Source organism: Panicum hallii, chromosome 9 (assembly GCF_002211085.1).
Source record: "Panicum hallii strain FIL2 chromosome 9, PHallii_v3.1, whole genome shotgun sequence".
Classification (NCBI taxonomy): domain Eukaryota; kingdom Viridiplantae; phylum Streptophyta; class Magnoliopsida; order Poales; family Poaceae; genus Panicum; species Panicum hallii.
This window is the reverse complement of record NC_038050.1, coordinates 7,577,235-7,602,718: the sequence shown is the minus strand read 5'-3', so window position 1 is coordinate 7,602,718 and position 25,484 is coordinate 7,577,235. Positions and strand designations below refer to the sequence as shown.

General features: G+C 49.2%; 4 protein-coding genes across 5 annotated transcripts; 3 read left to right on the top strand and 1 right to left on the bottom strand.

The window, feature by feature from the left end:
* The first annotated feature begins 232 nt into the window (after positions 1–232).
* LOC112876049 (probable cytokinin riboside 5'-monophosphate phosphoribohydrolase LOG4) lies at positions 233–1,957 on the top strand. Its single transcript, XM_025940086.1, has 6 exons — positions 233–447; positions 550–647; positions 776–806; positions 935–1,034; positions 1,270–1,340; positions 1,555–1,957. Exons 1-6 carry the CDS (start codon positions 283–285, stop codon positions 1,804–1,806), a joined length of 717 nt encoding a protein of 238 aa, XP_025795871.1. The 5' UTR covers positions 233–282; the 3' UTR covers positions 1,807–1,957.
* A 5,836-nt stretch (positions 1,958–7,793) lies between these two features.
* On the bottom strand, positions 7,794–13,788 carry LOC112877079 (putative ABC1 protein At2g40090). The gene is made up of 11 exons (XM_025941284.1): positions 13,405–13,788; positions 13,135–13,260; positions 11,722–11,817; positions 11,523–11,623; positions 10,796–10,832; positions 10,260–10,478; positions 10,073–10,184; positions 9,701–9,792; positions 9,436–9,615; positions 8,720–8,833; positions 7,794–8,304 (listed from the first exon to the last, which is right to left on the bottom strand). The coding sequence occupies exons 1-11, from the start codon at positions 13,717–13,719 to the stop codon at positions 8,104–8,106; spliced, it is 1,593 nt and encodes a 530-aa protein (XP_025797069.1). The 5' UTR covers positions 13,720–13,788; the 3' UTR covers positions 7,794–8,103.
* Positions 13,789–16,382: 2,594 nt separating this feature from the next.
* LOC112876016 (protein yippee-like) lies at positions 16,383–19,307 on the top strand. Its single transcript, XM_025940044.1, has 5 exons — positions 16,383–16,750; positions 16,908–16,951; positions 18,569–18,677; positions 18,753–18,808; positions 18,987–19,307. Exons 1-5 carry the CDS (start codon positions 16,655–16,657, stop codon positions 19,069–19,071), a joined length of 390 nt encoding a protein of 129 aa, XP_025795829.1. The 5' UTR covers positions 16,383–16,654; the 3' UTR covers positions 19,072–19,307.
* A 348-nt stretch (positions 19,308–19,655) lies between these two features.
* LOC112872837 (protein yippee-like At3g08990) lies at positions 19,656–21,547 on the top strand. 2 transcript variants are annotated; one of them, XM_025935875.1, is made up of 5 exons: positions 19,656–20,101; positions 20,205–20,248; positions 20,425–20,533; positions 20,615–20,670; positions 21,274–21,547. In XM_025935875.1, the coding sequence occupies exons 1-5, from the start codon at positions 19,988–19,990 to the stop codon at positions 21,299–21,301; spliced, it is 351 nt and encodes a 116-aa protein (XP_025791660.1). In that variant the 5' UTR covers positions 19,656–19,987; the 3' UTR covers positions 21,302–21,547. The 2 variants fall into 2 exon arrangements, with proteins under 2 accessions (XP_025791660.1, XP_025791661.1); XM_025935876.1 differs by having other exon boundaries at positions 19,686–20,101; positions 21,277–21,547.
* Positions 21,548–25,484: the final 3,937 nt, after the last annotated feature.

The window sequence follows — 25,484 nt, the reverse complement described above, 5'->3', positions numbered from 1 at the left end:
GTATATAAAACTTGACAATTTTTTGCCTTCTACGAATCTAGATCTGTTTTTATATATTCTTGTTCTGTTATTCTTTTTATATATAAGGGAGGTGGCGACCAATCAGCGGGATATTATTTTCGGCTGACGAGAGATATAATTATTGCATGCAAAGTGCTCTATTTCGTGTGCATAAATAGGCACCCATCCATCGGCCATCGAGGGGACCCCATAAGGGAATATCCACCACCTCTCTTCCTGGTGTCTCATCCTTTCCTTCCTCCCTCTCGTGGTTTGTGACCCATGGAGGAGAACCAAGAGAAGTTTGCTGAGAAGAGCGGCGGCGGCGGCGGCGGCAGCAGCAGCGGCGGACGGGGGCCGGTGCGAACGATCTGCGTCTTCTGCGGCAGCAGGCCGGGGAACCGGCCGTCCTTCAGCGCTGCCGCGCTCGACCTCGGAAAGCAACTGGTGAGCCGGCAGCGCCATTGGAGCTGCTTTATTTCTCAATCATTCGCTAGCTTTTAGCGCATGATGCGTGTCGATGCTTGACTACTGCTAGTTCTTCCGCAGGTCGAGAGGCAGATCAATCTGGTCTACGGCGGCGGCAGCGGCGGCCTGATGGGCCTGGTGTCCAAGGCCGTCCACGAGGGCGGCCGCCACGTCCTCGGGTAACAGACGATGCCTTCTAGCTAGCTATCCCAATGCAAGCATTTTTCTTTTCCAATATAGTGATTCGCTGCGTGCTTCTGATCTCTTCGTCTTCCTCCTGCATTTGGGTAACCCCTATCTGCTTCAGGGTCATCCCTAGCGCGCTCCTGCCTGAAGAGGTAATGCCAAATCCCCATTCGCGTCTTTTCCAACACGACGGAGCCAGCAGAGGCGCCATGCCATGGTCCATGCATGGATTTGAGTGCGCGCATGGCCGGACTAAACGTGCGATGCCGATAATCTCCAGGTGTCGGGGGAGACATTGGGGGAGGTGAAAGTGGTCAGGGACATGCATGAGCGCAAGGCAGAAATGGCGAAGCACGCCGACGCCTTCGTCGCCCTGCCAGGTCCATCTCTCGGTCAAAGACCAACACTAATATATACCATTATTATTATTGTTATTGTTATTGTTATTATTATTATTATGGATATCTGGTTCATCCCGATCATAATAAATTAAACAACATCACCACCTTCGTATTAGCTAGTACGACTTCTAATACATGTACTAGCTAGCTAGATGGCTCGAGATCTCGGATGATCGATGTGAGCTATACATACCTAGTTGTCTAACATGCGCAGGCGGTTACGGGACGATCGAAGAACTGTTGGAGATCATAACATGGGCGCAGCTGGGGATCCACAACAAACCGGTAATCTTGTCGTATTTAACTGCCACTTGCATTCTATAATGCCGCTGCCATCAGCTACATCTAGCTCCATTACCAGGCCTCTCATGCCTAATGGGGTAGCTTGCTGGTTAGTTGTTATCCCCGTTGCTGACACGAAAGCGATGGTTAGCGCGTAGCCAACGGACTAATCAGCGCCGCGTGGTCGCCGTCGTCGGTGCTTTTTCTGCATCACCAGGTGGGGCTGCTCAACGTCGACGGCTACTACAACAGCCTGCTCTCGCTGTTCGACAAGGGCGTCGAGGAGGGCTTCATCGACGCCAAGGCGCGGAACATCTTCGTCCTCGCCGACACCGCCTCCGAGCTGCTGACCAGGCTCACCGAGGCGAGGCTGGCGGTCGAGGACGATGACGATGCCGCCGCCGCCGGAGGAGGAGAAGAAGAAGAGAAGGGCGCCGCCGCGGCGGGCGTCAAGAGGAAAAGAAGCTAGCTAGAACAATAATAGCATGTGTTTCTCGAGCCATCCATCGTCTATGCTCTTTTGTTGTTTTCTTGGACTCGGAGTTTGTTGTTTTCTACTCCTAGATTTCATTCCCGCGAGGTGTGGATCCAGCAACCAGCTAGCTAGCAGTTGCTAACCTTGCGAACGAAGCAGTACCTCTCGTGATCGATTAGCCGGCACGAAGCAATGCACTTCTGCATATTTGATGCACCTTCATGGCAGCAAATGTCCCGCCCTGTACGTACGTACTTATATGTTAAACGTGTGCGTGTAATATTTGCTGATTATTCTCTTCTAATAATAATATTGCGGCAAAAAATATTGTGCCGTCCTTTTAGGGAAAAAAACTTACTGATTCCTCTTTTCACATCTTGAAATTACATATTTGCATGCGTATTTCTGAAACGGCATAACATATATAGAGTTCATTGGGTAAAAGTGAGTAGTATATGAATTATTTTTGTTCTCTATACTTCTCCTGTACTCTGATCATCACAAACAACGATCCACACACTCAACATCAGCTTCTTCCTACAGATACAACAATGCTCGGTTATGTTTCAAGAGCGAGGTTGGGGAAGGCCGCTAAGGCTCGAGGAGGTCCACCCCGAGTTCTCAAGGGATATGTCTAGGGATTGTAGCTAAATTTGTAGGGGTGTGGTGATAAGATGCATGGTGACTACAACAATACTGCATAATAGCGGTGAAATAAAGGACGGCTAGGTTAGCGAGCCGGTCACGGTAATTATAGATCTACCATGGTAATCATAGATCTCATGGTAGGTGGTGCCACTGGCAATGTGGGAACGAGGTGGGGTTGGGAAGTCGGGGAACACCAAGAGAATGGGAAAAAAAGAACAGAGCTGAGAGAAATAGAGTGTGTGACTTGCTGGACATGCATCCCTCCTAACGATACGGATTGAAATCGTACTCTTAACTTTGCAGTGCTACAAAAGGTGACTGAACCAACTAAACCTATTGGTCCGATACATAAAATGCCAAGCAACACGATCCAATCAGCAAGACAAGGTTTAGGTCATGTACTACGCCAACGCCAACCATAGGTACTCGCATCTCTATCAAATATCAGTACGTTCAACAGCGGATCATAAAAGGCCTCAGAAAACCCTGTACGTTCCCTACCGCTGCCGTGACGTAGTTCCACGGGGACGTACAGTGGCAACCCTCTGCGCCGCCTGGGATCTGGTTTTATTACCATAAACGAAGCGAGCAAACCGGCACGAGCGAGAATCCAGGCCGGGCCCGGCCGCCGGCGACCCCGCAGCGCCCCGCCCCCTTGGATCTTCCGCGGCCCGGCCGGTACCACTCGCTGCCGCGCCGCGAGTGGGCGCGCGTCAACCGGGTTGGTGCCACAAATTAACCGCGCCAGTACACGCGCGGCTGCCTGCCACCCACTGCCCGGCCTGCCGGCGTGTCTTTTCGGCCACTTGCCTGCGGCCCCACCGCGGGCGCGGCCGCGCAACGGGGCCGGCGCATGGCGACCTCGGCAGCACCCCCGCGCCATGCCGCGCGCCGGCCGCTCTCCCTTCGTCCCGTTCGTTGTCTTGCCGTGCCGCGCGCGCATGGCCCCGCACGCCGGGGTAGGAGACTGGCCGCCGGGTGCCGCTCGCAAGCGCGCCGAGACAAGGGTGATCGGATCGGGCCGCTCGGCGTAGTGGACAGGCCAATTATTGGGGCCGGGCTACACCACAGGCGAGGTGTGCCGGCGGGCCGGGTACGCGTGCTGATGCCGAGCCGGTTCACGCGCGGTGCCCTGGCCGGCCACAGCCAAGCTGCGACGCTGAGGTGCCGCCTGCCTTGCTCTCCGCGCCTCCCCCGCTACAAGAACAGGCAGCCTTTGCTTGCCCGGGGCCCTTTTGCTTGCCCTCCTGGCGAGCACGGCCACGGCCGGCGAGGCGCTGGCCCCCAGCTCTCTGCCGCGCGCCGCAGAGGGAGGCGGGGAAGGCCGTGGCATGGCATGCATGCGCTGGTGCGCGCACACCGGCCGCGCCGTACGCCAGCCTCCACTACCGCGCGCTCCGCGTGGAGATGCGTGCGCATGCTCTCGCGAGGAGGGCGCGGTGCCTGCCGCAGGACACCCAGCGCCCAGCGGTGGGGTTTTCGCCTCGGCTCATCAGCCCGGCCGGGACAGGGTCGCGCTTGTCTGCTTGCGCTGGCGTCCGATTATTTGCGCGGGGGGGGAAGGATCGGAGGACAAGGTTTGCTAGTGCTTTGTCACGTGCTGCTCGTGTGCACTGGCCATGTACTGCGCGTGATGTGCAGTAACAAAGGCCGTCAAAGGAGAAGCCTCACCTACAACAAGCGAAAAGCCGAGCTCGATGTTCATCGAAACGTGTCACTTTATGTCCTGGTTGAAAACTCGGTAAATTTGTTTACGCCTCCTAAACTTCATACAGTTACCTTAAAAACACACCACGACTAAATCAATAGGTGTGTGAACACTTTGATTTTTCTCCAGCAAGATTCTCAATCTCCAAGCTCAGAAGGAAAGCTTAGTAGACCACCGTGTGATGACGAGGACTCGAGGAGGAAGATGGGATCATCCGGAGAAGATTGTCATCACGCTCTTACGCTTACAAAACCATGGGCACCAACTAATACGTTGCAAGTGCTTCATTTGGTTGCTGTTAGATCCAGAATCGTCTCTGGACTGCTGATCGCAACCTGGAGACGGCCAGGCACCTGATCACTGAAATGCTCTGTTTATGGGCCCATCCGGTAACAATCAGCACCTATATTTGATTGGACGTTGGGTGCTCGATCTCACCGGATGAAGAGCAACAGACGCCAGTACACCATCCACACTCAGCTTTTGCCTTCGTGCACGTTATGTACTTGGGCCCAATTACTTGGCTCCACCCAAGTGGCGGCCTTCTTTCGGCCCAATTACTCCCATCCACCCAAGTTGAATCCGGAATTTTTTTAAAAAAAGGGTTAAAAAAATTTTAAATTCGAAAAAGGGGTGCCGATTTGGAAATTTTCTAAAAATGGGTACTTCCCGCCCATCCAACGGGCGGGAGGCGTGGGGCCGGAGGTTCCCGCCCATCCAACGGGCGGGAGGGGCCTGTTCGCAAATAAGAAAAAAAATTTATTCGCGAAGAGGGACCTCCCGCCCAACCAACGGGCGGGAGGTCCCTTTTCGCGAATAAGAAACTTTTCTTATTCGCGAACAGGCCCCTCCCGCGGCGGCAAAGGCATCCTGCCCGCCCAACGGGCGGGATGTGCCGTTTTCTTATTTTTTATTCGAATTTATATTTTATAAACTATTTAAAATTCATATTTTTTCAAATACAAAATTTTTATTCACCATACTCTCGTGTAAATCAAAGTTGTGTAAATTATACGAAATTAGTCATGTAAATCAAAGTTGATCGAAATGATAATTATAAAGGAATTACAGCTCGAACTGGCGGCAGTACCGCTGGACGCTGCGTGCGATGCTGCAGAGGTCGATGGGCCAGCTGTGTATACGTGGGCGGACGCATGAGATGAACTGGAGGCCCCCTCGTCATCTCTGCTGCAACACGCCAGTGCACGTAACGCTCGCGTCAAGTTACCATGAATCCGACGAAAGCTCTCTTTGTACTGTGCCTCCGGTACACGTACTCCACGGTCAAACAACGTGATCTGAGATGCAGCTTCGACCTCCGTGCAGTGGATCAGATCGATCTGCATAAGTAATGAGAAGCAGAGTAATATTGTTATTGATTTTTTTAAAAAAATTTATATGTATACAAAAGAGTATGGCAAATAATTCTTGTATTTGAAAAAAATATGAATTTTAAATAGTTTATAAAATATAAATTCGACCAAAAATAAGAAAAAGAGCACATCCCGCCCGTTGGGCGGGCGGGATGCCTTTGCCGCCGCGGGAGGGGCCTGTTTGCGAATAAGAAAAGTTTCTTATTCGCGAAAAGGGACCTCCCGCCCGTTGGTTGGGCGGGAGGTCCCTCTTCGCGAATAAATTTTTTTCTTATTTGCGAACAGGCCCCTCCCGCCCGTTGGATGGGCGGGAACCTCCGGCCCCACGCCTCCCGCCCGTTGGATGGGCGGGAAGTATCCATTTTTAGAAATTTTCCAAATCGGCACCCCTTTTCGAATTTAAAATTTTTTTAAACCTTTTTTTAAAAAAATTCGTTGAATCCGAGTCGGGTCGCCCTGCCGGCCCATCGCCCTCCGCCTGCCGCGGCGCTTCCAGCCCACGGCCCTAACCGCGCGCCTATAATAACAGCGTGCCCGTGCGCTGTGTGCGGCCGCACGGGTGACCTGACGGTTATCGCTCCCCGCAGCAATAATAATCCCTAGCGAGGCCGCCTGCCTGAGCAGCTTTCCACACGCGCGCGCCACAGCAAAGCAAGCACAGCGCCCGGCGGTTTCGTCCTGCTCCACGGATCCGCGCCGCCGCTAGTAGACTCGCACGGCGAGGACCAAGGAGAGGCTGACGAGATGGTGGTGGTCGAGGGGGAGGTCTACCGCTCTGATTCTGACTCCGACGACGACGACGTCGACCGCTTCGTGTTCCTCGCGCGGCAGCCCGCGCCGGTGCCTGGCCGTCACGCGGAGGATGATCGCGGCGCGAGCTCCGCGAATGACGACGACGACGATGATGGTGACGCGACGGCCGATGAAGACTCCGAGCGAGACGGTGGGAGGAGGAAGAGGCCTCTCGGCAGGGAGATCTTGGACGACGCCCCGCCGCCTCCGCCTCCCAAGGAGGCCCGGGTCAAACTGATCGCGATCGCGCCGCCGTTAGCGCGGACGCCACCGAGCGGTTCGGAGTCGGAGACGGAGTCGGACTCGGCGCCTTTGCCATGCGATGTGCGGGCCCGGGGGTCCGGGAGTGAGGAGAGTCACGGGAAGGCGGCGCACGAGCATCGCGCTCGGGGAAGGGGAGGAGAAGCCAAGAACGCGATCAAGAAGAAGCGGGGTGCGTGCGGCAAGCGGGGAAGGGGTCCGGGCTGCGAGGAGGATGGCGATCCGGAGTCGCGTGGGGCTGTGGCGGCGGCGGCGAAGGCTGGCGCGTCGCCCGCCGCAACCTCCGGGCGTTTCCTCTGCAACCTGTGCGAGAGGTGCTTTGACAGTCACCAGGCGCTCGGAGGGCATGTTCTCGGACACCGGAAGAAGACCAAGATCGCCATTGCCGCAGCAGCGAGTCTCGACGACATCGACGATGCCGATGGCGTTGGTAACTGCAAAGACGAGACTGCCGTGGTCGAAGTGAACGAAGAGACTGCCAGCGGCATTGCCCAGACCGACAAGATGGCCGCAGTGGCGGCGCGCCGTGGGAAAGCCAATGGCGGCTGCCATGGAAAGATCAAGACTGTGGCCGACGTTGCAGACCATCGTAAGGGTGTCGACAGCCGTGCGCATGAACATGTCAATGGCAACGCTGACCTCGTCAACAAGGGCAGCGCTGTATCAGGCGATGATTTCACCAATGGCAACTCCACAACCCACGACAAGACGGACACTATTGGTGCAGAGATCCCCAACCAGAAGGTCGTCGCTGGAACATGCCACGGCGGTACCAATAGCGACGGCAACGTGAGGACGACGATGTACAAGTGCAAGGTGTGTGGCACGGAGTGCCTCACAGGGCGCGCGCTCGGCGGGCACATGAGGAAGCACCGGAAGCGGCCACCACTCGGCGGCGGCGGAGAAGGGAGGTCGCCGCGTCCCGCGACGGACGATGACTGCCAGATACCTTTAGCGCGGATGTTCGGCGCCGAGGCCGGCTTGCAGAGAGAGAACAAGATCGGGCTGGTCTGAGTAGGCTCATGCAATTGCAATTGAGCAACGAAATTTGAAGAGGCTACTTGTCGTGCTAAATTGTGTATCTGCAGAATTTCTTTACGATGCAGCCTTTCTATTTAAAGTTTTTGTATCTGCAGCTTCTCTGCTGATGGCAATGACTGTTTATAGTAACAGATTCTGCAGCTCAAATTTTCATCAAATTACCAAATTTGCTCCAAGTCACTGTTGATTTTGTTCCAAAAAACAGTTGTGATATTACATTTGTCAACGACAGCAATTTGTATACTTGTATCCACCTATCAGAATGAACGTATCGTCACCAACTGTACTGGCGAGCATATGTACCATGATGACCAATCATGGTGAAACAGTGGTCGATGAAAGAATTGATGTATACAGGAAGAATGGCAATCTAAGCAAAATGCCAGGTTTTCTCTCTCAAAAGATATGGAACTAGATTTCATCTTCACAATTCCACGGTCCAAAAACTGTTGATGCGCCAAGCTGCATTTAGCTGGGCAACAACTTCCTAAGTTCCATAAAGCACAACATCAGCTCCAAACTAAAGAATCGAGCTTCCAGCATAACTTCCTCCAGCCATATCATCAACCTATTTAGAAAGGACCTCTTGCTCATCCTTTTAGCGTCCAGCACAGCTTCAGAAGAAACACGTCCAATGATCATAAATGATTCCAAGGAAGTGCCTCCAACCTGTCAATGGAGATCACATGTTAATAATGGGGCCAAAACAATTTTGGCTACTCCTAGCATTAGCGTTCCAAATCCCAAATCCCAGCTACAAATATGTAACTTAAATAGGAGTGAAGGTTGATTTTACCCCTGGTATATAAAGGGAAACACATGTATCAGGCTATTAGAATTTTTTTGAAGATTTTTTTGGAAGACTATTAGAATTTTGACAAAAGAAAATGTATATTTATCCTCTGCTAACTGATTATTGCCAATGCTACTGAAATTTCAAGCCCATGTAGTATCTATAATGAACAGACCTGGAAAAGCTCAATCCCATGCTTCCCTTTTTAAAGCAAGATAAGAGCCAACACAAGCACGATATGAGAACCCAAACATTTATAAAACTAGATTGCTCGCAATTCCATACACTTACCAGGGCGTGATTGACTGCACGTAAACAGTCATTTGTTTTAAGCATCAACAAGATGACCCTTGGTAATCTCCTCAGCAGCTCCGAGATTTCAGAAAAATATAAGGAGGCATAATTCTGTCCTCAAGAAATAAGTAATTGAGTAAGGATGCGTACCAAGGACCTAAAGGTCCGCAAGACCTTTTTTTACGCAATTCCACAATATTCTATTGACAGGATCGGGAAAAAAACCATAATAATGGATCCAAGTCCAATTATCTAACACTAGGAAATAATATGATTGTTGTAGCAAGGAGAATACCAGCCTATATAGTCAATATAAATTAGGAACATAAAAGATTTGAAACCTTAGTTAATGCGGGAGGTAGGTTCAAATTCCAAGTAAAACACTATATAGTGGATATGTTATATGTATTCCTTTTTCTCCCATTTTTGAGAGAGTATGGGCTGGTGTTGGGTGATTCAACATTCAACAGTTTGTAGTCTGTTTTCTTTCTGTTGGCTATGTCAGGATTCAAAGACCTAAAGTTGATGAACAATGACCAAACCACCACCAGCAATATCAGAATCTTTCTATAAGTGCATGATGAGAGCTTCATAGGCTCATAGCCCTACAGATACTCCTATACTGTTTAACAAATGATATTCATTTTCACTGTTACATTTACTGTGGTACCATGGACGACCATTGGGGGCACAAAATTGTACAGCATATATACCTGTAGTTCAGAATAATCAGTCGTTTTTTTGTCTAGGACAAGATGATCAGGAGATGGGTCAATCACCCTTTGCCATGGCCTCATAGTGAGAACACCAGCAAAGAGTGCATGAAGATCTTCCCCAGCTCCTAGTTTGACACTGTTCTCCTTAATTGCTTTTGCATCAGCAAAAACAAGTGCCTGCATTGAAAAAAAAAACACAGAGAAGAATTAGTACCTGCTACTAATTAGAGAACTCTTACATGAACTGTAACAGCATTGTCACCTTCCAAAGAGAAGCATAGCTTATCCTAGTAGTACAATCAAGCTCTTTGTAAAGACCATGATCGAGAAGAACCAATTGCGGCCTTTTCCAACCTACATGTAAGGAATATTTATTACGAAGTTAGCCATTATAATGCTTCAGATGACCTATGCTACACATGTAAAATGTTGGACCAGAGAAAGGTGGTGTTGCAAGACGTAACCAACTCATCCTAGGAGAGTATAAATAAACCATTTATACAATTGCACGTCTCACACACCTGATTCAGCAGAGTGTACTTTATAGTACATATGGTCATGGCATGATGAAGCAACCTACTAATAATTTTTTAAAGATAGAAAGATTCTAAATGCTAGATACAAAGATTCTCACCAAAACTTTTCCTGCTGTCTTGTGGCATGGGTCGGACCATCATATTGGCAGCATGGGGATCACAATGAACAAAACCATGCTTGAAAATCATCTCGGCAAATGCTTTACTGACCTAGACATATTAAAGGTGAGTATTTCTAACATATCACTGGTATGATTAATAAATGAGTATACTATGGCAACTTACTAGGTTAGAAACATCAACAGGGTGAATTCCAATTGCTTTAATGCCATGAACATCAGTTACCTCCTTGGCATCCATAAACTCCATGGTGAGAATTCTAGATGTGCTGAGATTCCAATAAACCTTGGGAGCATAGATACTATCCGCAATGTGAGGAGACAGCCTTCTAAAGTTATCCAAACATTTTTCGCTGTTTTTGGCCTCATTCAGGAAATCCAATTCCTGAGAATCGTAACAGCCAGTTACTCATAGCTCAAGTTTATTATTATTATTATTATTATTATTGCTGTTCCCTTGATTTCAGCACTCCCTAAATTGCATAAAATTTTCAAGTTCAAAGTGAACAGACTACTGGAAAGAATATTGCTTAGCACAAAACATAACATTAACAGGGCAGAAATCATAGCAATTAATACATTCGACAATTCTGACAAATGGTAAAATCAGGTTAATTTATTTGGCAACACGCAAAAAGAAAGAATAAAATCCATGAGGCCATAGCAAGGAAATTATATTGCCAGGCAAGACTAGGAAGGTACCTTAGGGGCACTTTCTCGAACTTCATCAACTAACCACCTGCATGAAAGCAGTTATTGAGCAATAATGGAAAATGAGCTCTGCATGAAAACTTAAAAAGTAGCATTGCAATCAAGGATTTGGAGCCCCATTGACATAAAATTAGGTTATGAGCTCTGCATGCAAATCAGGCATTGCAAATGCGAACTTGCGATTTAAGTGCTAGGGCCAACTATATCAAGATTGATGTAAGGCCACAAAATCTAATCGTTTCTCCCGTTTATATTCTAAAACCAACTCTTCATAACATCTTCGGTTATGCACAATAGAAAAAAAGAAGGAGAAAGAAAGATAGAGTTTGATTGTGATGAAGGTCTAAAGAGGGAATTTTCAATAGCACGTCATGAGTATCTATTAGGAACTATCAACTAGTAAAACATATCACTAGTCAATCTCGAAAAATTTACTCTAATTTAAATGTACAATTATTCTTTATGGAAAACACCAAGCATGCCCTCAATCATGCACCTACTGGATAACTAGAGAGCTTGGAGACCAAAATTTCAATTTCTAATTGACAATTTAAACTCCAAAGTTAAGCATATTCAGGGAAATGACTCCTTATGTGATTAACAAAGATGACAACCCTTTAGGACATGCTTTATCTTTTTACTGATTCAGGCAGACTGTGATTACTAAAAATAAAAAAAGAAATAACAAGATAAAGTTGCTACCGTTCAGAAGCGATACCTGTAGTCAAATGTAGGGAAAATATAGTGCAGAGCATTCACTAACAAATCCACAGTAGCTATATCTACAACACTGGTATCTGTCAGGTGATCGTGCTGAACCTGGAGATCAAGATAGGAAGATACAGTGTGAGGAAGAAAACAAGGTTAGTTCAGCCTCTAACTGGTATAATTTATTCAGCACAGGCTGCAATGCCTACCTTAACAGCAACTTTTTGCCCATCATGGGTTCGTGCAGCATGGACTTGGGCAAGAGAAGCACTTGCAAGTGGGACAGGATCAAATTCTGCAAAAACCTACACACCACAGAACAGAGAAAAGAAAAATTGAGGTCAGAATTGAAGAATTCCAAGTTAACATGTCGTGCTCTAGTCAGCAAATCCCACCATTTGACGCTACTATCTAGAACTCTAAAGGTGGCAGACACAAGATTAATAATACGCCATCAGCAAGTCACTCCACACATCAGCTCCAGTTAGGGTCTGTTTGGTTGGTGGGATGGATGGAGATGGAACGGAGCGGCTCCATTTTTACCAGTGTTTGGTTGCGGAATGATGGAACGGAACGGCTCCAGCAGGGGAATATACCCTCAATATGCGGAACGACACGGCTCGGTAAAAACAACCGGACGCGAGCGCTCGGCTCCCACACGCGCGCAAGCACCGGTGCCCTCAACCCCCCCCCCCCCCGGCGCCGCCCGCCTGCAGTGACCGCCCCTCTCCCTCTCCCCCGCGCGGCGCCCCCCCCCCCCCCACGTCGCCTTCCAGGCGGCCGCGCGCCGCACCCCCCCCCCCCCCCCCGGCGGCGACCTGAGGCCCCCGGCAGCGCGGATCTGCCGCCCCCGGCGCGGCGGCGACCTTAGGCCCCCGGCGGCGCGGATCTGCCGCCCCCCCCCCCCCGGCGTGGCGGCAGCGGGCACGCGCCACCCCCCCTCGTCCGGCGGACCTACCGCTCCTGGCTCCCCCCCCCCCCGGCTTCCAGGCAGCCGCGCGCCGCCCTCGGGCGGCCTCAGGCGACCCCGCGCCCTCCCCCCCCCCCCGGCGGCCTCAGGGCGACCCCCCGCGCCCGGGATTCCAGGGCCGCGCCCCCACCCCTACCCCCCCCCCCCCCCCGGCGGTGGATCCCAGACCCGCCGCCCCCGGCGCGCATAATTTCTTGATCCGTTCGGTTCATAGGTTCAGTGATTCGTTGTTTTGATCTTGGCAGTTCGCAGGAAGAAGTTTGGCTTGGACAATGCAGTTAGGATTAATTCTACATATTATGTCAAGTTGAAACTCAGTTAATTATGGTACATTTTAACTGGTGGTAAGCTTACCCCAACAAAGGAGGAGGTAAACATACTCACCTCACTCTCCAACCAATCATACAATGGAATGGTTCTACTCTAATGCACTCTCCAACCAAATAAAAAATAGAGCGGCTCCGTTCTACTTACCAAACGTAGAACGGAGCGGCTCCATTCTACTTAAAAAATGTAGAACGGAGCGGCTCCAATCTTAATTTGGAGCCGGCTGCCCCGACCAAACGCACCCTTATTAAGCAGCATTCCTACAGGCTGTATTGCTCAAAACACGGAGACAGTAATGCAAAGAGGACGTAAGCAAGGCACCAACAGTTTCTGGCGATTCTCCTAGATCCTTGGCGAACACCCCGCGGACCTCCTCGTACGACGAGACCGGGCACCTCTTCAGCATCGATTCCCTCATCGTCTGCACGTACTCCTCTGGCACGACATACTCCTGAAACAAGCAAACACACGAACACAGGCAGCTCAAAATCACACTAGTATGTCACAAGCAAATCAGCGAAGGGTCACCATTTAAGATCATTCTCAAATCGAATCACACGGATCACTGAAACAATCCCAGAGGCGAAGTCCGTACCAGCTGGGCGATGTGCTGGCCGAGCTTGATGTAGATGCCGCCGTTGCGGAAGCAGAGCTCCTGGAGCCGGTTGGCGGAGCGGAGGTGGGTGTCGTGCTTGGCGCTCTGCCAAGCGGGGCTGCCCGGCTCGAGGCCCCAGAGGGACCACTTGTAGTCGAACGCGATGGTGGCCGCCGTGACGGAATCGCGGAGGAGGCGAGGGGGCAGGTGCGCGCAGACCTTGAGCGTCGCGGCGGGGTCCTCGGTGCTGGCGACCGCCACCGCGCCGGCGCCGGCGCCCAGCGACAGCGCCGCCGTCGCCGCCCGTCGCCACATGGGTCGGGGGCCGCGGCTCTCCTCTTCCCGGCTTCTCTTTCTTCCGCCGGAGGAATTCGGGCAAGCTGGCTTTGTTTCCGATGGGATTCGTGTGGACCCGCGACCACCGTGTTTATACTGACGGTCCGACGCCACGGTGTCACGACTCACAAGGTCAATTGCTCAATTTAATGCGCTTCCAAAAAGGAAATGTGCGGCGTGTTTGAAACTCTCAAAATCCGAGGAAATTTTGAACTAATAGGGCTTTAATACAAACATAGTGAAATTTTCCCGTTAAATTGACAGATTTCTTTTAAGAAAAGAAAGCTAATTCTTTATTATTCATATCAGCAGAATTTGGAGCTTGTTGATCAAATGAAATGGTTTGAACATATGTATTTAATCCAAATGATAGAATACTTTATTAACCAAGTTACTTCAATGCGCTTGTAGCTCCGGTTCTTAGAGTTGGTGTTGTGTCAAACTGATATTGTTGATGCGGTACGTGCAATTTAATTAGGCTAGGTACTTGTGTTTTGGTTTGATCCTTTATCCTTTTACATTACATGTTGCGCAATGTATTTATGTTGCGTATATTAGTTATTTTTTATTTGCCTTTGTTTAATTAGTGATATGTTGTTGAAGTCATAGGAGGTTAATACAGTGCAGAGCCCACTTGTGTGTGACTACGATTTTGTGCATGGAGAAAGACTGTTTCCTTAGGCTGCAAAAGCTTTCTTTGGATCTATGAAACATCATAAACGGTAAGGTTGATAAATTTTTTTTTCATATTCCTTCATGTCGTGAGACATAACTAGAGATTCATGGCTGTTGATCAAAATATTCATATTTTAAAACTACTACCAATGTGCAACTTTATCTAACTGTTATATTGCTAGAGTGTGGCTAAATTGTGTTTGCAGCTCGAATTGTGCTCCCACTCTCTTAAAATATAATGATTCCGAGTTTATTCTAATTCAAACTATACTAAATTAGATAAGTTTATTAAAAAGATAATAACATACGCAATATTAAATCAGCATCTTAGATCTATTATAAAATATATTTTTATATGTGTGTTTGGTCAAACTTATAAAGGTCAATGTATTATAAGCTTAAAATTTCTTATATTTTGGAAGGAACGAAGTACCCAACTTGTTTATGCATAGCATCTCCAAAAGACTAGGTATGATCTTAGCTAAATATAGAGATTAAGAAGGACTATAAAAATATAAAAGACTTCTAAGGGGAGAGGGTAAACCAACAGACTCTCCAAATTTCTTGACTATCTATATTCAAAAACCTCCACATCATCTTATCCACCTCTGTTCCTCAGCCTCTCCCATCCACCGCCACCACCCATCCTCTTCCTCTGCCCCATCCCCATCCTCCCTATGCCCCCTTCCTCCCTCTACTCTCTCCCTCCTCCAAATCCCAAGCAGCCCTATGGCGCCTCCACCTTCCTCTCCCTTCCAGCAGCCTCCTCCGGTCCAGCTCCAAACGCCTTCACCACCTCCTCTGCTACTCTCGCCCGAGCGCCACCACCAGCAGCCATGCCACCTTGCCTCTCTCAGCTGGCGCTAGGGCGGCGCGCGGCTGACCAGGCCCCTGCGGCCCGGCAGGCAGTAGACGTGGCCAGCCATCGACGGCGAGAGCGCGTGGGCACCCAAGCGTGGTGAGCCCACGCCTCGGCGTGGCCAGGCCGGCGTCCCAGGTGGCCGCGGGTCAGCGAGCAGGTCAGCCGCACGACACAGCTCCTATGGCAACAGGCCGGCGACCCAAGCGCGGCCAGCGCGACAGCCACCACGTGCAGGAGGGTGGGAGCGCGAGGGCGGGAGGGCACGAAATCGAGGCCTAAGGGTGCCGAAGGGCAAGATGGCGAGCCAGCACGGCTCGGTAAGTTTGCCGAACGAGAGAGAGGCGATGGCGAGGCGGATAGCGACGCCGGCGAGATTGCTAGTTTGTTGGATGTCGATTTCTTCTTTTTTTTCTTTTTTTTACCTATCCAACCACGTTTGGCTAGCCTCTTGGAAACAAAATCTATCTTTGTCCAATGCAAAGCTAGACAATCAATAAAATAGAAGTTGCATTGACTAGATCTACCGATACGAAAGCTACCAAACATATCCTTGGTATGCAAAGTTAGCAAAATCAAGGTCTTGAGTTAGTCACTAAAGTTTAGTATGTCAAATATTTGGATTCGCGCTAGCAAAATTGAGAGAAAAACAATAAAAAACGTAAATGAGCAGAAATGCTACGCTACCTAATTTCCACACCAAACCATTTGCCGATTTGCGATGGTCTATGGTCTCTGGCAGAAGAACTCTTTCCACGGCGCCATTCCTCTGATCTCACTTTACACGTCGCTGTCCTGATTTCCCCTAATAAACCAAATTCAAGGCCCCAAAGACGAGTAGTTTTCCGAAACAGGGGCACGAGAGGAGCGCAGAGCGCAGAGGGCAGAGGCGCGGCCGAAGCGCGCCGGATCCGGCAACGCAGGCGTCACGCATCCACATCCACATCTAGCACGCACGGCAGCGGCAGGTGCGCAGGCGTGCCGCGTGCAGCGCGCCTCCCCCTCCCTCCCACGCACTCGCCCTTATCATCCATCCATCCTCTCCCCTCCCCTCCCCCCGTCCATTCCCACCCCCCACCACGCCGGCCCCCACCGCCCACGCCATCCCACCCCGCCCCACCCCCCCCCCCCCCTCAGTTCCCCCACTCGGTTGCAGTTGCTGCGAGCAGACACCACCACCGCTGCTGCGCACACAAACCAGCGGCGATAAACAACTACCCACTCCCCGCAAATTCTCTCCCCGCTCCCAATCTCCGATTCGAGGGCGCCGGGGGGAGGGAATTCCGAGGCGCGGCGATCGCGATTGGGCCCGTCGCGGCTGGAATCGTCGAGGAGCCGAGAGGGATCGGATTGGGGCGGAGTGCGGGGAGAGAGGCGGCGATGGGGCGGCTGTTCCTGACGCACCTGGACGGCAACGTCTACAGCTGCAAGCACTGCAACACCCACCTCGGCCTTGCCGGCGACATCATCTCCAAGGTCCCTCCCGCACCCCCCCACCTCCCTCTCCGCGTCTGTCCATCCCTTGCCAGAAATTCCTAGTTAGTTGTCGGCGTTCCCGCCGCCGGATTTGCGCGGCGAGACTAATGGCGGTTTTTTAATTTATTTTTTCTCTTGGTGTTTCGGTTTCTTCCAGGCCTTCCACTGCAAGAACGGGAAGGCCTACCTCTTCCATAAGGTGTAAGTGGCCCTCCTGCCCCCTATCTTACCACCCGATTGTGTGTAGATTTTAGCTGAACTTTTCGGTGCGCCTGCTGGGAGTTGTGTGAGAATTTGGGGGCAATGCAGCACCCTCGTTTTCATTTCGCAGCAGAATGTGGTTGGCTTTGGCCAGGGTGAATCTGTTAGGCGGTTATCCGTCCTCATCACAGCGCTAATCTGATGCTTCATAAGGCTAGATAGAAACCAATTCGCGGCGGCGTGTCTATTTTCAGCCAGTGAGCCCGTATCTACTCCTTCCTAAAACCCGGAGAAAATTGCGAGATTCTGGGTGGTGTCTTGACTTTTGAGGTTGATGCATACTCTGGTACTCAGCCCAAAGCCACTCTTTGGATAGAGGAAAGCTGGTGAAACAAGAACACAAAAGGAACCCTTTAAATTCTAAAGTCTAATCATATGCTATAGTACCCACCCAATAGACAAATATCGGAGTCTAAATTCTATAGAATATATGGAGAAGAATCCACGAGGCAAGGTATAGTGGTCTCAGCCTTTTGCCCTGTTCTCATTTATTTTATCTGTTACTCTCTTTTTTCTAGGGATGCCATGGATATGCTAGATGCATAACGTTCCGAAATATTTCAATGATCTAGTAATAGTTGGCATGGATCCATATTCTAAGGGTCCGTCTAGATTATTTTCAGCTCCCTATGTCTAAAACTGATCTCTGGTTCAATCCATAACACCTATGCGCATACATCATTAATACATAATGTTGAGGTGCAACCGTGCAAGTATGTTGTCTCAGCAAAACTCTAATTTCTAGAAGCATGCAAGGCTTTATTATTGGGGTTAATTGTGGATCACTTTGAATTTGCATCGTCGCCTTTATGGCGCCTATATGTGAGGTCGTGAGGAGGCAGTATTGAAGTAGAGTACGTTACCCACATTTTTAGAGGTCAATGACCCTTTTAGAGTCTTGATCCTTCTTTGCTGAGAAAATGTTTTAGCCTAAATTTCTTCTAATTGCTTTGTTTCTATACCTTGTATGTGCTGGATAAGCTTTCTTTGAATCAACTACATGATCTGTGTTACATCTCATGTCACCATGACAGTATTAACACCTAAGGCTCTTGGTTGGAAAAGGAAATGTTGATGTGCACATAGGTTTCATTTTCCATTGCTGGATTCTTCACTCTTCTTCCCAATAAAATCCTGAAAGTACTGCCTAGCTTTCCCTAAAATGTAATTTATGTCTGACACGAGCCCAGTCCATACCAGAGAACAGTTAAGCTAACCAGGCAAGCCTGATTTCAGGCAATGCACTCCATGGATTACCATCCACGAATACTCAATAATTTTCAGAATTCAGAGCTGCTGCTCAAATTTCTGGTTCAGCAGAAACAGATACATTGTAACTGCTCAATAATGGGGCTTAAACAATTTGATGGAGTCGTACCAGTGAGGGGACTAAATTTGGTAGTTAACAGATCAATATTGCAACAGTTTATTAGCTCCAATATGCATATCACTATTTGGTAGGATTTAAGGTGCCTTTTTTTTCTTGAGATGAGTTATATCCCTACAGTATTCTGTCAGCCAGCAGATGTATCATTCACTCGTGTATGTTGTGTCCAGTGTCAATGTGACTCCTGGAGTAAAAGAAGATCGCATGATGATGACAGGAATGCATACTGTTTGTGATATCTTCTGTGTTGGCTGTGGATCCATTGTTGGATGGAAATATGTAAGATTCGTGAAAATTATTTCGTACTCTTGTGTGTTTTGCCTAGCATCTGAATTTTATGAATCTCTTCTCTAGGAAGCTGCACATGAGAAGAGCCAGAGGTACAAGGAAGGAAAGTATATCCTGGAGAGGTGATGACCAACATATTCTGTCACGGTTTTTTCTGCCTTTGCTTATATTGTTCATTTTATATATTCAGATGACTTGATTGATGGTCTGTAAATGTTTGTCTGTTTAGTGATGCCCAAAGCTGCTTTTGACTTTATTGTTAGCCTGGAATTCACTGGAATAAACTTTTATTCTGAGCAGGTTCAAGGTGTCAGGCCCAGACGGAAGCCAGTACTGGATTGCACATGATGCTCATTTGGTCGGAAGTGACGCCGACGATATATGAAAAGAGGGATTGGGCAAGCTCAAGCATGTTGGTCATCCCCTGTAAATAACCTGCGTGGTGTTGGTGTTTAGCCAGCCGGGGATTGCTCCCATTGAAAGAATCCCCGACGTAAATGTTGTTGTAGGTGACCTGGTCGTATCCCTCCCAATTTCCCTGGAACTTAGTTGGATGTTTCCGTCTGTATATGCTTGTAATCTCTGTTGCTTAATGGCCCAATAAAAATCCGATTATCAGTATCTGACTTCTGTCTAGCCAAAAATTGATTGTCTTGAATCAATAGCCAAGTTTTTTGTGTTCAATGTTCTTAGCTCTCCCTCTGAGATCCTTGGAGTTATGGTAAATACTAGTTCATCAACCCATGCTCTTATAAAGTATAAACACGGGATAGCAACTAGAACTTTATTGAAGGAAAAAAACCGTTGGACATGGACCATAACTATAGAAAATTGCTTATTTTTGGGGTTGCATGCGCTCTCTCGCACTCACCTGTCCATATCTATAGAGATATTATCTTTAACCGGTTGTGATATACATTGGCTACTCTGCTCTGTGCGGTTGATCGGCGAGTCCCGCAACTGGATTGGCTTGATCGCGTGTTGCTGCGCGAGTCCCTGCAGAGAGGCACCGAATTATTTTGGGCTACCCAATTACCCACCAGGGCATCCAAAGTTGAACCAAAAAGTTACTGGGTAGTTGGGTTGACCCAACAAAACCTGCACCCCGAATTCTAGTGCATATTTTCTTCTGTCTTTTCGTGCTGGACTCTACTGTGACGATGGCGGCCTCTCTAAGTCCACGGCTCGGGGCACCATCAGCTTAAGAGCAAACGATCGAGGTCTTCGCTGGGATTGCCAACCACTCCGTCCTCCAGACTCCGATCCAGTTCCCCCGATCACAGAGCTAGTGACCTCGCCCGATGGATTGCGGCAGGGGCACGCCGATCCTCGAGCTCGACGACGCGCACGGCAACGTCTACCGCTGCAAGCACTGCCGCACCCACCTAGCTCTCGCCGACGACATCGTCTCCAAGGTCCGTCATGTCATCTCGTTTCGATCCTTTGGCTCGTCTTCAGGAGGAGTTCCTAGTACGAGATCTCAGATTGTTTTGGCCTTGGTGTTTCGGTTTCGTCCAGGATTTCTACTGCAAGGACGGGAAGGCTTACCTCTTCGATAAGGTGCAAGTGACCTGCTCCCCTCCCGTTCCTCGCTTTAATCTGTTCGCCATCTAAGCAAAGCTTAATCAATCTGGTCGCTTGCTCTAGGATTTAAATTCGATGTTTGATCCGATCAGTATTCGGTTCGATGTATATCTCAGTATTTAATGGATAACTCGAGATTATATATTGCGTCCAGTGTGAACGTGAGTGTTGGAGAAAAAGAGGATCGTATGATGCTCACAGGGATGCATACCGTTTCTGACATCTTTTGTGTCCGCTGCGCAGTGATTCTTGGATGGAAATATGTAAGAATTCTGTAACGAAAATTTTCTATTAATCTCGTATGCATCGCGTTACATCTAAAAATGCCTCCATTTTTACTCTAGGAGGTTGCGTTTGAGAGGACCCAGAAGTACAAGGAAGGGAAATTTATTCTGTCCAGGTGATCATCAGATATCTTGCTTTCACGATTTATTTGCTTTGGCATTTATTGTTGATGACCTTCTCTTGTTCTTTGCAAAACACGGTATAAACACGCATGTTCACGTACATATATGTACAATGACCTTATGAATATACGTGTACACTGTACGCACCCTACCCCGATGAACACCTATTAGAGATTAGACTCACAGATATGGTATTGAGGTTGATGAAAGCACCATATGTTTCTTACTATCACTGAACATGTGGCTACCACTAGTAGAAGAATAATTAGCGCGCCATAAATACACGCACCCATAAGGAGTTGGAGACTAATTAAGATGAGTTGAGGTGTTTCACCGCAAGAAACCTAAATATTGTATAAAAATAAACTCCGAAGGAGACCTATCTGATTTCAAGTGGGGGATATATTGAATGGACTTCTTCGCGGTGTAAGACTTCTCCTCCTGATACTAATACAAACATCTTGTGTCCATCTACTTTACGTGCCTATTGTGTGAGTCGAAAGAGTGTGAATATCTTCTAATCGTTGACGATGAGTTTCACTGTACTAACCACATAGGTTACGTCCATTTCACTTTCAGTAACATTTATGCTTCAGCAGGGATCAGCTGCTGGGGCCTGAATGAAGCCATTGTCAGGTTCCACAAGATGCTCAGTAATGTGGATCGACTAGGACGACTCGAATGGTGTATCAATAATGAACTACTGCAATTCGACAAGATCAAACTTGTGTAACACTAGGTAACCGACTCCCGTGCTGTGTGATGTACTTGTTGATGGACCAATGATGGGTATTATGCGTTTGTGTTTCTGTTTGTGTTGTGATAGTATGTTGCTTTGACACCAGATTTCGATGGTCAGAGCAAAGAGTACACACCATCTTTTTTCAATTAAAGTTCGCGTAGGGATTCTCTGCCCAACTGCGCTGTCCTCAAAACACAATCAGGTCTTACTGTGAGAACTTTTGGAAATGACTTAATCGGCCAGCTTAATGGGACTGAACATGCCGGGAATTAAATTCCCTTCATAAAAGAAAGGCCTGATTAATGGGACTCAATATGAACAACGTTCAGCAGCATCAGGCCTGCGCATTGGAAGCGGCCCAGCCCAATAGCGCTGGGGGTCACGAGGATCATCATCAATTCATCATTCAGACACGACGTGCGGCATTGAGGTCGCCATCAGAGGGCACCATCACGTCCTTGCACAACTCGCCGGACATGTCGACGCCACCTAGGCAAAATTCGGACTATTCGATATGAATCGGTGTCCCTCGATCTAGTTCTGGTCTAGGGATGGCAACGGTCACACGCCCGCTGGGTATTGCTTGCCCATACCCGTACCCGTTAGGATAAAATACACCCGCTAAAAAACCTATATCCGTTGCCGGGTACAGATTATGTACCAAATCTGTACCCGCATCAGTGACGGGTACCCGCGAGCTGCCCGTGCCCGACAATATGTTAAGTACTCAACCACTCAGAGATGTATCAGCCAATAGACACATACATAAAACTGAGGCAATAATATATGATAAACATCAACCATAAGACTGATAGAGTATTTCACAGATCATAACACCATTGATCACATCAGACATCACAAATTCACAACTAGATTAATATGCAGTTACTGTCTACCATCCCTAGCATGGCACCACTAGTTCACTACATTAGACATCAAAGTTCTAAAATAAAGTTATTAGACCATAATAAATGAGTATATGATCTGCATTCTTTATATTATGTCGGGTTAAAAAAATCCGTGGGTTTGCGGGTTCGGGTGCTACGATCCCATACCCGTGCCCGCGTACCCACTGGGTACAGATTATCACCCATTAAAAAACCCACGAGTATAGATATTAGCCCGTACCCGTACCCTAATAGAGTAAAAATCCGCCGGATTTCGGATATCGGGTACCCATTGCCATCTCTATTCTGATCTCTAGACTCTCCGCAGGACTCGCAGGACGCCAGCTTAAGCAGGGGGCACTTCTTGCCTGGATCGGTAATGGACCCACAGGGCTCTGCAAAGCTCGTGATCACAGCCAGCAAGCAGCTGGAGAAACTATGGTAAGGCAGCAACATGGTGGGCCGGCCTTGCTGTGTCACCGCAGCTATCTCGCTAGCCGTGTAGCACTTGTGCCACGCACGGCCCGGCCGCATCATCTTGCACAAATCATGGTCTGGCTGTGGCAGCGGCGAGCTTCAAGTAGCCAGATCAAAGTCATCGAAGCGATGTGCATCTGTGATCTGTCTGTCGGTACTGCTGCCACTGTCGCTGTCACTTGATGAAGCATTCTTTTGCTAATTTTGCCGAGACTGCGGCACATCGCACAATTAAAGCTTGAACAGAGGCCACTGATGGTCTGACGCACCGCATCCAGTACATCAGCACCATCTAAACATGGCCGAGGCCTCTGGTGTCTTTACGCGGAGCACTCGCCGGAAGCCCGGAACGCCGGATCCTGCCACACACGGCAGCTCCTCTACTGGATGCCGGTCCCTGTCTGTTCCCCCGTCCTCTCGTGCCAGGACCGGACCGGTCGCGGCACCATCGAGCCCATCAAGTGGGCGAAATCAGGCAGCAGCAGTTCCGGTTTTCGTGGAGCACGGTACGGTTTACCGCGACCAACCAGGCGTCTCCGGTGCCGGTAATGGCGTCACCGGTCCAGCCCGAGGAGGCCTCCCCGCATCACGCCGTCGCGTGCCGCGGTCGTCGGAGCGGCCGGCGCTTTCTCCGGGCCCTTCCGCGACGCGAGGCCGAGTCGCCCGGAGGCCGGAGCCGCAGCCACCAGGCCGGCCTGCCTGCCTGCCTGCCGCGCGCGGGGCGCTGCCGGGCTCGCCCCAAGGCTGGACCGCGCAGCGCCGTGCCATCATCATGCGTCCGTGCTACCGCCCCCGGGGCACGGCACGGGCCGGCGGCGAACGAACCCACCTACCCTGGCGGCGAAAGCCCCGGCCCCGGCCCCGCACGGGCAGCCACGGGGGTTCGCCTCGGCCCCGTGCCGGCGCGCGCCCGCGCCGCGGGGTTCTCGGTCACGGTCCGGCAGGGGCACGAAGCGGACACGGACGTCAGCGGCGGAAATTTCGAGAAGCGTGGAAAGGGACGCGCACTCGGGCGGGGGGCCTGTAGTACCGGTACTGCGCGAGCTGACGTGGGTGGCTGGGTTCGTTAGCCAGCGGTGGCGCGGTGGCGGTGGCGGTGGTCGACTGGCGCGTGGTGCGTGTGGTGGCGACGGCTGAAGTGGAAGTGTGGAACTGGGTGGGTGGGGGACGGAAAGAGAGCGGCGGCTGCGCGGATCCGCCTGCCTGCCCGCGGCAGCGCGGGTTTGGGTTGGAGGAGGCCGCCTCATCCTGACCGAACATGCGCAGGCCTCGTGCGATTTGCGAAGCTTGGGCGGGCCATCCGGGCCGGCCGGTCGCGGTCGGTTGTTACCGTCTCATGGCCACGGACCAGTAAACAAGCCAAGTCATTTTTATTTTATTCAACAACAAACAATGATCTTTTCCCATCACAAAAACTCGTGATGCGTCTCTGTAGATGAGGGAGGGGAAATGGTCTTTTGTTTGACGTATGGGGAGGGGGGGGGGGGAAGGAGCTTTGGAGAAGTTTGTTGGCTCGGTGTTTGTTGTGCTTTTGTGATATAAAATGCGCGTGTATGGTACTATGGTAGGTTCAGCTAACTTTGTACTAGCGTACTCAAAATTCTTTCGATATGATTTGGTTGTATGCGAGAGTTTCGGGACTCATCGTAGGCTGGCTGCATAGCTTGAGTTCAGTAGCGAAAAGGAGCTTGGCTCCCGAATGAGGTAGCATTTGGTAGTACAGTAAGTTATTAATAACAGTCAGTTTACATGCAGATAGCTAGGTCTCCAGTAAGTTATTAATAACAGTCAGTTTACATGCAGATAGCTAGGTCTCCTTTTTGCAACACACGATTTTTTTTCTTAGGAATTTTATAAGGAATTTAGATACACGGATCAGTTGCAACTATTGTGAGACTTGATAAAAAGAGAATAGTTCGGCTCTCGTGAGACTCGATAAAAAATGAACGCTCAACTCCTTTTTTGGGACTTGATAAAAAAATACGCTCCAAAATATGAAGGGGTGTAAAAATAGAGTTGATGGTTCAATATCTCAATGGCAAGGAGGTGAGGTATATATGGCTCCAACATAGAGATGGAGCCACAAATGAGCTGGAGTGCAGTACGATACTTGTGCAATAGTGTTTAAAGGTAGAACATTTCCATACTGCCAAAACTCCCATAAAAAAAATCACCAATGATGTGTTTCCTGCGGTTCCAGCAGACTTAGTGGTGTTTGGTTCCCTGAGTTTATTTTAAGCCCTATCACATCGAATATTTCTATATCAATTAGAAAGACTAAATATAAGGTAATTATAAAACTAATTGCATATGTCTAGGGCTTATTCACAAGACGGATCTATTAAGCTTAATTAATTTATGATTAGTACTTGTAGCATCACATGGGCTAATCACGGACTAATTAGATTTAATAGATTCATCTCGCGAACAAGTCTAGTGGTTATGGAATTTATTTTATCATTAATCTATATTTAATACTCCTAATTAGCATCCAAACATCAGATCTGACGGGCTTAAAATAAGCCCCGGGAACCAAAGACTAGGCTCGTAAACAAATACTACTTACTACTCTCATTCTTTCCAAGTTAATTAAATCAATGCTAAAATAAGCACGACACATCTAATTAATTTATCCTAACATGGCATATGCTCTGCACATTAGACACATCCAAGTGATGTGCCTAACTTGTCATGTATGTTT